The sequence below is a fragment of the Salvelinus namaycush genome, chromosome 5, assembly GCF_016432855.1.
Source record: "Salvelinus namaycush isolate Seneca chromosome 5, SaNama_1.0, whole genome shotgun sequence".
In the NCBI taxonomy this organism is placed as follows: domain Eukaryota; kingdom Metazoa; phylum Chordata; class Actinopteri; order Salmoniformes; family Salmonidae; genus Salvelinus; species Salvelinus namaycush.
The window spans coordinates 68,619,951-68,631,576 of record NC_052311.1 but is presented as its reverse complement, the minus strand read 5'-3'; the positions used below and the strand labels follow the sequence as shown (position 1 = coordinate 68,631,576).

Genomic DNA, 11,626 nt, shown 5'->3' with positions numbered 1-11,626 from the left:
CCTCTACAGAGAGAGGACAGGGTTGTCAGTAGAGTAGCAGTCCTCTACTCAGGTTTGAAATGGAGGGAACAACAGAAACAGCTAATGGCAGCATCCAGACACTGTGCTGCTATATTTACTGAGTGGTTAATGAGAGAGACAGGTAACTCGGGGGTGAGAATGGGCCCTGGAGAGAGAGAGATGGAGAGATAGTACATTTGCATGTTATTCATTTAGCAGACACTCTTATCCAGAGTGACTTACAATTCATGCATCTTAAGATAGGTGGGACAACAGTCGTAATACCACAGTTGTAATAAGTACATTTTCCTCAATAAAGTGTTTATAAGCAAGGTCAGTCCTCCTGGTATTTATTTAAGATACTCTCTGGAGAGAGACAGACAGACAGACAGACAGACAGACAGACAGACAGACAGACAGACAGACAGACAGACAGACAGACAGACAGACAGACAGAGACAGACAGACAGACAGACAGACAGACAGACAGACAGACAGACAGACAGACAGACAGACAGACAGACAGACAGACAGACAGACAGACAGACAGACAGACAGACAGACAGACAAATGCGGTGGGCAATACCATGTTCACACTGCTGGGCCATACCATGTTCACACTGCTGGGCCATTCCATGTTCACACCGCTGGGCCATACCATGTTCACACCGCTGGGCCATACCATGTTCACACTGCTGGGCCATTCCATGTTCACACCGCTGGGCCATACCATGTTCACACCGCTGGGCCCTACCATGTTCACACCGCTGGACCATACCATATTCACACCGCTGGGCCGTACCATGTTCACACCGCTGGGCCGTACCATGTTCACACCGCTGGGCCCTACCATGTTCACACCGCTGGATCATACCATGTTCACACCGCTGGGCCATACCATGTTCACACCGCTGGGCCATACCATGTTCACACCGCTGGATTATACCATGTTCACGCAGCTGGTCCCTACCATGTTCATACTGCTGGGCCCTACCATGTTCACACCGCTGGATCATACCATGTTCACACCGCTGGGTCCTACCATGTTCACACCGCTGGGAAATACCATGTTCACACCGCTGGGTCATACCATGTTCACACCGCTGGGCCATACCATGTTCACACCGCTGGGTCCTACCATGTTCACACCGCTGGGTCCTACCATGTGTAGATAGTCATGATCCCTGACTGAGGGCCTGAGGGATGACCAGCCCAAATTGTACATGTTCAACCACGCAGGAGTGTAACTCAGAAGTAGCCATGGGAGACCTGAAAAACATTGCTGCAGGTCCTTCATCTCACATCCAAAGACGTGTTGGGATGAGGGCTTTTTCTGGTCAAAGACCAACACATTGGTTTGAATGTCACTGTTCCTGTAAAGAGGTCCTATGATATCTTCTACTGTGCTCTCAGTGGTTCCATGTCTGACTCCAAAGTGGAGATGTGAATCACACTGAATGACATTATATCACTGCAGAATAGATTTTCAGGATGTTCCCAGTCACCAACACTGACCTTGTTAAACACATGTTTACCCTGAAACATCGGGCACATGACACAAGTCATATAATTACCTTGGGTCTGAATTCCTAAAACAGTAAGGTATTTTGTAAAGCCTCAGGCTGCATACTGTGCCCCATAACCTGCCTGAACGGCTGAAATGCTCACTGAATACGAGAACATCTCTTCATAGTGAGGAGGCCATAACTGCATTCCAAATGGCACCCTAGTCACTATATAGTGCAGAAGTAGTGCCCTATGTAGGGAATAGTGTGCCATTTGGGACGCATCGATGACTGTAGGCTATGACTGTAGTTACAGCCCATGATCAGGGATCACTTGACATTCTGACAACACGACGGTCGGTTCAGTGAAATGCAGTGGGATGGAGATGAAATAGTTCCTAGTCACTAGACCTTCTCTTGTGCCGACCCTCCCGCCGCAACTCAACTCCAGTGGTTTCAACCCAAAGATCTGCGTTGCATTATGCCCACCCGTTTAGATCAAAGGCAGGTGGAGGGCCTCTATTCTCCTCCTCATTCATTCCCACTGAATATGCATGATGTTTTAATTCCCCTCCTCCAATGGGAAGGAGAGGTCGAAACAAAATCACCAGCCACTCTCTGCACCCTAAACCAGCCTTTATGTGTAGAAGTAGGCACCTCCAGAGACAGTTCTATATAAAGAGTTGGGCCAGGTTTTAGAATGGATGCCATGGCAGCGCCTTTATTCTCCCAATGTTGGTGATGTAACAATACAGTTCCTGTTAAATGACCTGCTGTCAACAAGCAAAACAGAACAGCCAATTTAACACAGCTTTTTATGGATTAGCAGTTGGGATTATGTGTCTCCAAGTCTGGACTGTGTTGTGGTGTCAACACATTTCACATTCACTGGACATCTTCATAAACAAAGTATCACTTAGCAGTGGCTATGGGGGAGAAAGAGGTGCTCCTGGACAACCCTTTATGTATCAGAATCTGGGGACTTCTGCGTATCACATGCAGGGCAACCTGGAGTTCTGTGACCTCATCAGATTTGAAATACTTTCAGTTGGCTGTATCAAACACAAGATCAGAGCAACAGGCGTGAACAGCAGGAAACAGTAACACATCATGACGAACCTAAACTATTTGACATGTAGAACCAACCTCACAAACCGCCAGTAACAACACATAGCAGTCCAGAAATAATACAATTAGGAGCCAACCATTTAACAGACAAGTGCACATAATTAAACAGTTGAGGTTGAACTACACACGGCAACAGAAGCTCCACTGTCCTTTAAGTGCCAATGTTCAAGTGGTTGCTATTAAGAATGTATTGTGGTGTGCTGTGCTCCTGCTGCCTGTACGGTGGAAGCTGCCTCAGCTGCATGTCAGCCAATCTGGGTCAGAGCTAGCTCCCCCTCACCTCCTCTTTCCCCACCTCCCCTGAAACACATTCTTCCGCCTGAAAATATTTGCCTAGCTACAGCACAAGCAGGAGTCAGCCCAGCTGAAAAGTAACTCAAAACTCAAAGCTTATTATAAATGATTGATAGCTTCATAAATTATTTCGGTCATTATCTTCTCGTTCGTTGTGGATGTTTAGTTTTTCTGGCAAGCACACATAGTTATTGTTTGTTTGTGGTCGTTCCTTCCAAGCTTCTGTTGAGTGAAAGCACTGACGGTTGTCCTCCTCCCACCCACTCTTAGTGTTGGTCTACAGAAACAGACCTCTGTTCCAGCAACATGCGTCACCAGTTCCTTCTATCCTGTACTGTTTGTTAACTGAACAGGCTTAAGGGCTCTCTGTCTCACCACTGGTATCTTAGTCAGAGCTATGAGGTGACAAAGCAGTATCCCTCTCAGCCAAGTGACGACGAACCCACCATGTGTGGGCCCCAAACGGCACCCTATTCCCTACATAGTGCACTACTTGTGACCAGGGCCCATGGGGCTCAGTGCACTACTGTATATAGGTCGGGAATAGGGTGCCATTTGGGATGCAGACCCAGGTCTGAAAGCAACGCTTTTCACCACGTCCTCACCAATCAGCCATAATGCATTCTGAGGGGGCACTATTCACCGTCTGTCTGTCTGTCTGTTGCTACAACTTGTAGCTAGCTGGTGCTGTGATGCACTCCTGCATGCTGCCTGCCTACAGAGACTGTTATAGGATACCTTTACCTAGCCAAGTGGAATCTGGTTTGTATGTGGAGAGACATGCACATTGGGGAGGCTTTATAAAACCACTTGTGTGTTGTACAAGCGTCACACCAGTTGATGTCGATCTCTAACAGATAGATTCAACAAATAGCAAGATAAATCAACAGGCAGAGATGCTGTTGTCAGTTGCCCTGGCTGGACTAGTAGATTACCTTTTGAATCCCGTCAAACAAATCTGTACTGTTACACAATTCTCTGTTAGTGGTCAGTATCATTCACACCATCAACAGCAAACAAGGGATGGACATGGAACTCAGCAGACCACCTGTCTTTCTGTAAGGTAAGGCCGTCAGCATGAAGACAAGCCTACTGTACTATTCAACCGTCTGCCTGCATGGGCCTAAGTGCTGCCCAGGGGACTGGCAGTCTGACATTAAACTGCAGTGACGGTAGAGGGATGTAGAAAGCCAACAGACCAACCAAGGTGTGAGAGAAACCCAGTACAACTACAGCTGTCTCCTGTGGACTAATGCATTGTGCTGATATAGGGTACGTTCCAAATGGCACCCTATTCCCTTAATAGTGCACTACTTTTGACCAGGGACAAATGGGCTGCGGTCAAATGTAGTGCCCTATATAGGGAATAGGGTGCCATTTGGGTCGCACCCATACTCCTGCTATAGAACAATAACCCAGGAGCTCCTGAGACCCCAGTCTGCGTAGGCCATCTCATGAAGCAGATTATAATGATTCCTGATAAAAACCTGCGTAGGCCATCTCATGAAGCAGATTATAATGATTCCTGATAAAAACCTGCGTAGGCCATCTCATGAAGCAGATTATAATGATTCCTGATAAAACCTGCGTAAGCCATCTCATGAAGCAGATTATAATGATTCCTGATAAAACCTGCGTAGGCCATCTCATGAAGCAGATTATAATGATTCCTGATAAAACCTGCGTAAGCCATCTCATGAAGCAGATTATAATGATTCCTGATAAAAACCTGTGTAGGCCATCTCATGAAGCAGATTATAATGATTCCTGATAAAACCTGCGTAGGCCATCTCATGAAGCAGATTATAATGATTCCTGATAAAACCTGCGTAGGCCATCTCATGAAGCAGATTATAATGATTCCTGATAAAACCTGCGTAGGCCATCTCATGAAGCAGATTAATAATGATTCCTGATAAAACCTGCGTAGGCCATCTCATGAAGCAGATTATAATGATTCCTGATAAAACCTGCGTAGGCCATCTCATGAAGCAGATTATAATGATTCCTGATAAAAACCTGCGTAGGCCATCTCATGAAGCAGATTATAATGATTCCTGATAAAAACCTGCGTAGGCCATCTCATGAAGCAGATTATAATGATTCCTGATAAAACCTGCGTAAGCCATCTCATGAAGCAGATTATAATGATTCCTGATAAAACCTGCGTAGGCCATCTCATGAAGCAGATTATAATGATTCCTGATAAAACCTGCGTAAGCCATCTCATGAAGCAGATTATAATGATTCCTGATAAAACCTGTGTAGGCCATCTCATGAAGCAGATTATAATGATTCCTGATAAAACCTGCGTAGGCCATCTCATGAAGCAGATTATAATGATTCCTGATAAAACCTGCGTAGGCCATCTCATGAAGCAGATTATAATGATTCCTGATAAAAACCTGCGTAGGCCATCTCATGAAGCAGATTATAATGATTCCTGATAAAACCTGCGTAGGCCATCTCATGAAGCAGATTATAATGATTCCTGATAAAACCTGCGTAGGCCATCTCATGAAGCAGATTATAATGATTCCTGATAAAACCTGCGTAGGCCATCTCATGAAGCAGATTATAATGATTCCTGATAAAACCTGCGTAGGCCATCTCATGAAGCAGATTATAATGATTCCTGATAAAACCTGCGTAGGCCATCTCATGAAGCAGATTATAATGATTCCTGATAAAACCTGCGTAGGCCATCTCATGAAGCAGATTATAATGATTCCTGATAAAAACCTGCGTAGGCCATCTCATGAAGCAGATTATAATGATTCCTGATAAAAACCTGCGTAGGCCATCTCATGAAGCAGATTATAATGATTCCTGATAAAACCTGCGTAAGCCATCTCATGAAGCAGATTATAATGATTCCTGATAAAACCTGCGTAGGCCATCTCATGAAGCAGATTATAATGATTCCTGATAAAACCTGCGTAAGCCATCTCATGAAGCAGATTATAATGATTCCTGATAAAACCTGTGTAGGCCATCTCATGAAGCAGATTATAATGATTCCTGATAAAACCTGCGTAGGCCATCTCATGAAGCAGATTATAATGATTCCTGATAAAACCTGCGTAGGCCATCTCATGAAGCAGATTATAATGATTCCTGATAAAACCTGCGTAGGCCATCTCATGAAGCAGATTATAATGATTCCTGATAAAACCTGCGTAGGCCATCTCATGAAGCAGATTATAATGATTCCTGATAAAACCTGCGTAGGCCATCTCATGAAGCAGATTATAATGATTCCTGATAAAACCTGCGTAGGCCATCTCATGAAGCAGATTATAATGATTCCTGATAAAACCTGCGTAGGCCATCTCATGAAGCAGATTATAATGATTCCTGATAAAACCTGCGTAGGCCATCTCATGAAGCAGATTATAATGATTCCTGATAAAACCGGCGTAGGCCATCTCATGAAGCAGATTATAATGATTCCTGATAGATTGATGAAATCGGGGCCTGAGCCTCCGTAGAGCAGAGTTAATCCCAGTGGGAGTTGCATGGGAAAAATATGTGATTTATTGAGTTGATGAACAAGGTCAGGATGAGGTTAAATAAATGAACATGTGAAGTGCAGCTCAACCATATGGAGAGAGGGGGGAGCAGGAAGAGTGATGCATAACAAGTTGACCAGTTACAATGTCATGCGTCAATCAAAAAACACATATGATCAGGCAGCCTCCCTTTCTCCCCACCTCTCTACTAAGACTTTCACTCCACCTGAATATAGCAATTCAACAGCTATCCCGCCGCCTGCACAGATCACCATGGTCACGACAGAGACAGACATTGTTTTCATATTTCGGAGGTCATTGACTGCGTCCATAATGTGAAATGTATAATGTCTGTCAATCAGGGGCTTACATTTTCAAGTCAAAGCAGCACTTCTAATGGCATTTTTAAATGTATTGTGCATTGACATTATTGGTAGCCGTCAAGAGTTAACCAATCATGTCCACACATCTGATTACAGAATACCTTGAACCAGAATGTCAGAAATTAGTGTTATCTTGTCCCTCATTCAGTAAGTGTCAGCAAGTTCACAGCCAAAATTGTAATTTGACTTCCCAGGAAATTCTCTATCCATTTTGAGGTCATAGACCTGATTCTAAATGCAGTCAAGAGAGCTATCAAGTGATAAGGCTTATCTATGAGGAATGAAATGTCTTTTAGCCCCCTCAAAGGGCTACATGGCCTCATCTGACTTATGCTACAGTAGCTGCAGCCACCCAGGTAGCTCTCTTTCGCTCTCACTCTCTCTCTCACTCACTCTCTCTTGCTCCCTCTCTTTCTCTCTCACTCTCTCTCTCTCTCTCGCCTCTCTCCCATCTCTCTCTCTCCCTCCCTCCCCTCTCTCTCTCCCTCCCCTCTTTCTCTCTCTCCCTCTCTCTCTCTCCCCCTCTCTTTCTCTCTCTTTCTCCCTCTCTCTCTGAGCAGTACAGTAGTAAGGGTGATGGTTAAAACACAAGGTCATGTACAGCACTGTTTCCTATAGGATGGTGAAGACATGCTTTACTCTGAGGATTATCTTTCAACTTTTGATTCAAATGCTTGAAGATATACTTTAGGCTAATAAGGTGATATAGTATACATTGTGAAATTTGATACAAACAAATAAAAACAAGTGACTAACAGACAGATAATAATATTATTCTTTATTATGAAGTGACAATGCCTTGTTGTGTCTTGTGCTTACATCATTTGAATACTGACTGGAAAGGACATTTTCCTCCCTCCAGATATCTCCTGAAATAAGGTTTGTTTAATTCTTTACAGCTGTAAAAATGTTCAATCCAAAGGATTATTTACAAAGCCTCTTGCAATAAATTATTATGAATTCATTCTTTATTGGAAATACAAAACAGAGGTCAAGCTAATACGAGTTCTTGTTTTTTCTACCTGAATCTCTAGGTTCATTGTGCTACTTTTTAAGGTGTAAATGAAGTGCTTTATTATAGACAAATCTGTGGCACACCAATGAGGTTAAAGAAAGGCATCTTGTCCATCAAGCTAGGTGTGGATGCAGTGCAAAGTTTGCCCACCTTAAGTCAATAGTGGGTTCCAGTGTTTTTCATCCCAAAATAACTCCCTATTCCCTACATAGTGCACTAGTTTTGGCCACGGCCCATAGGGCTCTATATAGAATATAGGGTGCCATTGGGGACCCAGAAGGTGTTTGACCTTTGTATGACCTTAATGGGTGCCCTGTAGATTTGGATACATGTTCTGAGGTGCTGGGAGCTGAAGTACTACAAGCCTACGGTCCTAACGGTCCTAACGGTCCTAACGGTCCTAACACTACTGTTGAAATAAGAGGCAGGCAATGCATGACGTCAGAGGAAAAGAGGACGTGGTTGTTTTCTTGTTGTTTCACTAACACTACATTGGCATTTTCCCTGATGTTGTATTTTTTTGTATGACTATAGATGCGTACTGGAGTAAAACATACCTGATTTTAAAAACTGCTATACAGTAGGTAATAGTTCATAATCATTTTCAAAAAGACCATGCATTAAGTGATTATTGCTTTATAATTCGTCATGTGGCTTCAGCAGAAATATTGCCAACAGATACTATCTAGATTTTGGAGAAGAAAAAAATCATAAGCTTTGTGATACTGGCATAGATTTCATTTCTGCATGCAATAATTTAAAATGGTAGTAAACGAAGAATAAGTGACAAACGCTTTGGCCTGTTCATGAGAGGTTGGCAAATTCACACATTAAAGTGCAAAGAATAGGTAGTGGTATCAAATAAAAACAGACCAATATGTCAGACATACTATATAAACAAATACATATAAATAGCCTAATGTACAAACAGATAAATAAATAAATAGATTAATTAATTAATACAAACATAAATGGCATTTACCTCAACGGAGAGTATGGTCAGTTGCAGCAGTACATTATTATCCAACATTAAAATGTTCGACTTTTGTTTGGAGCAATCCAGTATTGTCATCTTCGTCAAATTTCAAAATATATGATTTCATATTTACGCGCGGTGGAAGGTATATTCTATCCACGTGACTGGAGGAGGAAGAGGATTTTTAAGTGCATGCGAAGATCATCAGTAATTCCTTCGGGTGGATTTCAAGGAGAATACAGAAAAATTGTGCTATTATTGTAGTTCCACTGGAAGTTGAGGTGGATTTTAGGAAAGGTTTGGCAGAATTAGTCAACCAAAAATATAATGTTTTGTCTGCACTTTTAATGTGGACGTCATGGAGAGTCATCGAGATCAGGACTCAAGGGCGAGAACGCGCCTTTGAAGCACGCGGACTCGTAGTGCTTATTCAGGTAGGACTTGAGAGCGAAGGTCTTGTCGCACCGTTTGCATTTGAAATGCTTGAAAGCGGAGTGAGTCTGCATATGCGCGCGCAGGTTGGAGCGGTCTGCGAACGCTTTTCCGCAGTGTGCACACCCAAAGGGCTTCTCGCCCGTGTGTGACCTCATGTGGCCCTGCAGTAGCCAAGGTCTGCTGAAAGCTTTGGCACAGATGTCACACTTGTGCTTGAGGTCATGGGTGAGCAGGTGCATGGCCATTGCTGGCATGGACACGTACACTTTCCCACAGGTTGCGCACTTCTTGGCCATCTTGCTGTCCAGGCTCCGGTGGGTCTGCTTATGCCTACTCAGGTTGGAAGACGTGGCGTAGGTTTTCCCACATTCGTTGCATGTGTGACGCTGTATGCACCTGCTGCTGGGGCTGCTGATTACTTTCCTCCGTGACCTTCCGTCCGTGATGTAAAACGCGTCCACCGTGTAGCAATCACTCACCGCGGTGTCCCCGTTGATGTAGCCGGAGGTGACGTCCGACTGCGGACTGTCAGGCTGGTCTGAGTCCGGGGCGCCGTAGTCGCTGTGGATGCCATCGTAGAGTGGCTCCGGAGAGGGAACTTTAATGGCACCGTCGCTTTCTCCATCGTAGACAGACGGGCTGATGTAGTCACTAATGTACCCTGGTGTGAAAAATAACAAGATCTTAATTCAATTACTCATTGTCGCGTGGGGATTCTTCAAGTGGGAACAATCTGCTTAATAGATGCAACAAGCTACAGGCAGCACTTTTCCACTTGAAATCGGCTACAGCACGTTATCACCAAAGCCTATGCGTCCTGTGCACTTTATTCAGCTTTAGGCGAGTCTAAAACGTTTTTATTTATCTGGAAGCACGACCCTTTTATGCGTTAACCTATAGTTGCCAATTACACACAGTGAGAATAAACATAATTTAACAACATAACCTACTGAGATGATTAGGCAACATTATACCGCCGGTCTGAAGCGATGGATAGGCTAGTTTACACATCATCATGAAATATGATTCAGCCTTCTGACTGACATAATGTCTAAATAATAGGGCTATACAACAGTGTTCCAAAGCATAACGGGTAATATAGGTGCAATGCAATCTCTTGTGTACAAGCTGGTGCCTAAGTGCAGATATATGATGCACACTTGTGGGTTGTGGAGAAGTTTTGCATCAGCATCACAAGCATCATTCCTCCCCATGCTCCGAGTAGGCTAGGTGCGATAGGCTATTTACACATTCAATTGGTTTGTTTCAAAACATACAGGCTAGAATTAGCCTACAAATGTATAGGTAGGTGTGTTTGTCAAAACTAATATAACAATGGAATCAGATTGAGTCATGAATGCAGCGCAAAAACGTGCAAACGTGGCAAAAAAAAGACACCGTGCATAATAAGCAAAAATATATATAACATAATCAACATTCCAAATTATAAATAATGTTTATATTTACCTTTATCGTGAATCCGTAGACTGAGGTTGGTCCTGGATCGTCCATAAGAACTCTCAAAATCACTGGATGAAAAATCATCAAGCTTCACCTTTTTAACCAGGAAAGACCTTGGCATGTTTCTGGTGCTGCACCGAAACAACAACCGTCCAGGGCAGGGTTACTGTCCTCATGCAACGCCAATGTAGAGCTGGATATTTAAGGCTGAGCTTTGGATGCCTGGCTGCGTAGAGTATCAGACACCCAGTCAGTCAAACAAACCCCCAGCCAACCCGTAGTGCTTAGGTTTCTCTGTTCTACCTGCAACGCCGTGTCTTGCGAAGGGAAGAAATGCAACTTCAGCACTGGATAGCTCCCTCTCAGAGGCTCGCGCAAGACGGAGGAGCGAGCGGAAAGCACCCTGCAGAGTGCGCCTCTTTCTCCCGCGTGCCAATAGAGGAGAATGCAAAAAAACACGAGAGAAGCTGCTGTAATGTAAGAGTGCAACAAAAAATGGGCAGCACTTGTCAGCGTTATTTATTGCTTTCCAATTATTTCCAACTCTGATTGGTAGTCTATTTACATTTGGCTGAAAAATAATAATGTAGGTTGATGGACCGTCACCGCTCCACTTCTCTCTCTCTCTCTCTCTCTCTCTCTCTCTCTCTCTCTCTCTCTCTCTCTCTCTCTCTCTCTCTCTCTCTCTCTCTCTATCACTCTCTCTCTTTCTCACTGTTGCTGCAGCCTCTCTCTGTGTTCTGTGCTTGGTGTCTGGAGACAGTTGATCAGCTGTTGGGATTTATACGGCGCTGCGATCAGGTGGGAGATGGAAATGGAAGTGCTTAATTTAATCCATCAGAAATCTCTGGGGAGCAACATTGGGATAGAATGATTTATATAGGCGGCTACTCGTCTTCCCATCTCATTTTATTTGT

At 43.8% G+C, this 11,626-nt stretch overlaps 1 protein-coding gene across 1 annotated transcript; it reads right to left on the bottom strand.

Annotated features, from left to right (window-relative positions):
• Nucleotides 1–9,169: 9,169 nt before the first annotated feature.
• LOC120047309 (transcriptional repressor scratch 1-like) lies at nt 9,170–10,830 on the bottom strand. The gene is made up of 2 exons (XM_038992832.1): nt 10,716–10,830; nt 9,170–9,909 (listed from the first exon to the last, which is right to left on the bottom strand). The coding sequence occupies exons 1-2, from the start codon at nt 10,828–10,830 to the stop codon at nt 9,170–9,172; spliced, it is 855 nt and encodes a 284-aa protein (XP_038848760.1).
• Between the last annotated feature and the right edge of the window lie 796 nt (nt 10,831–11,626).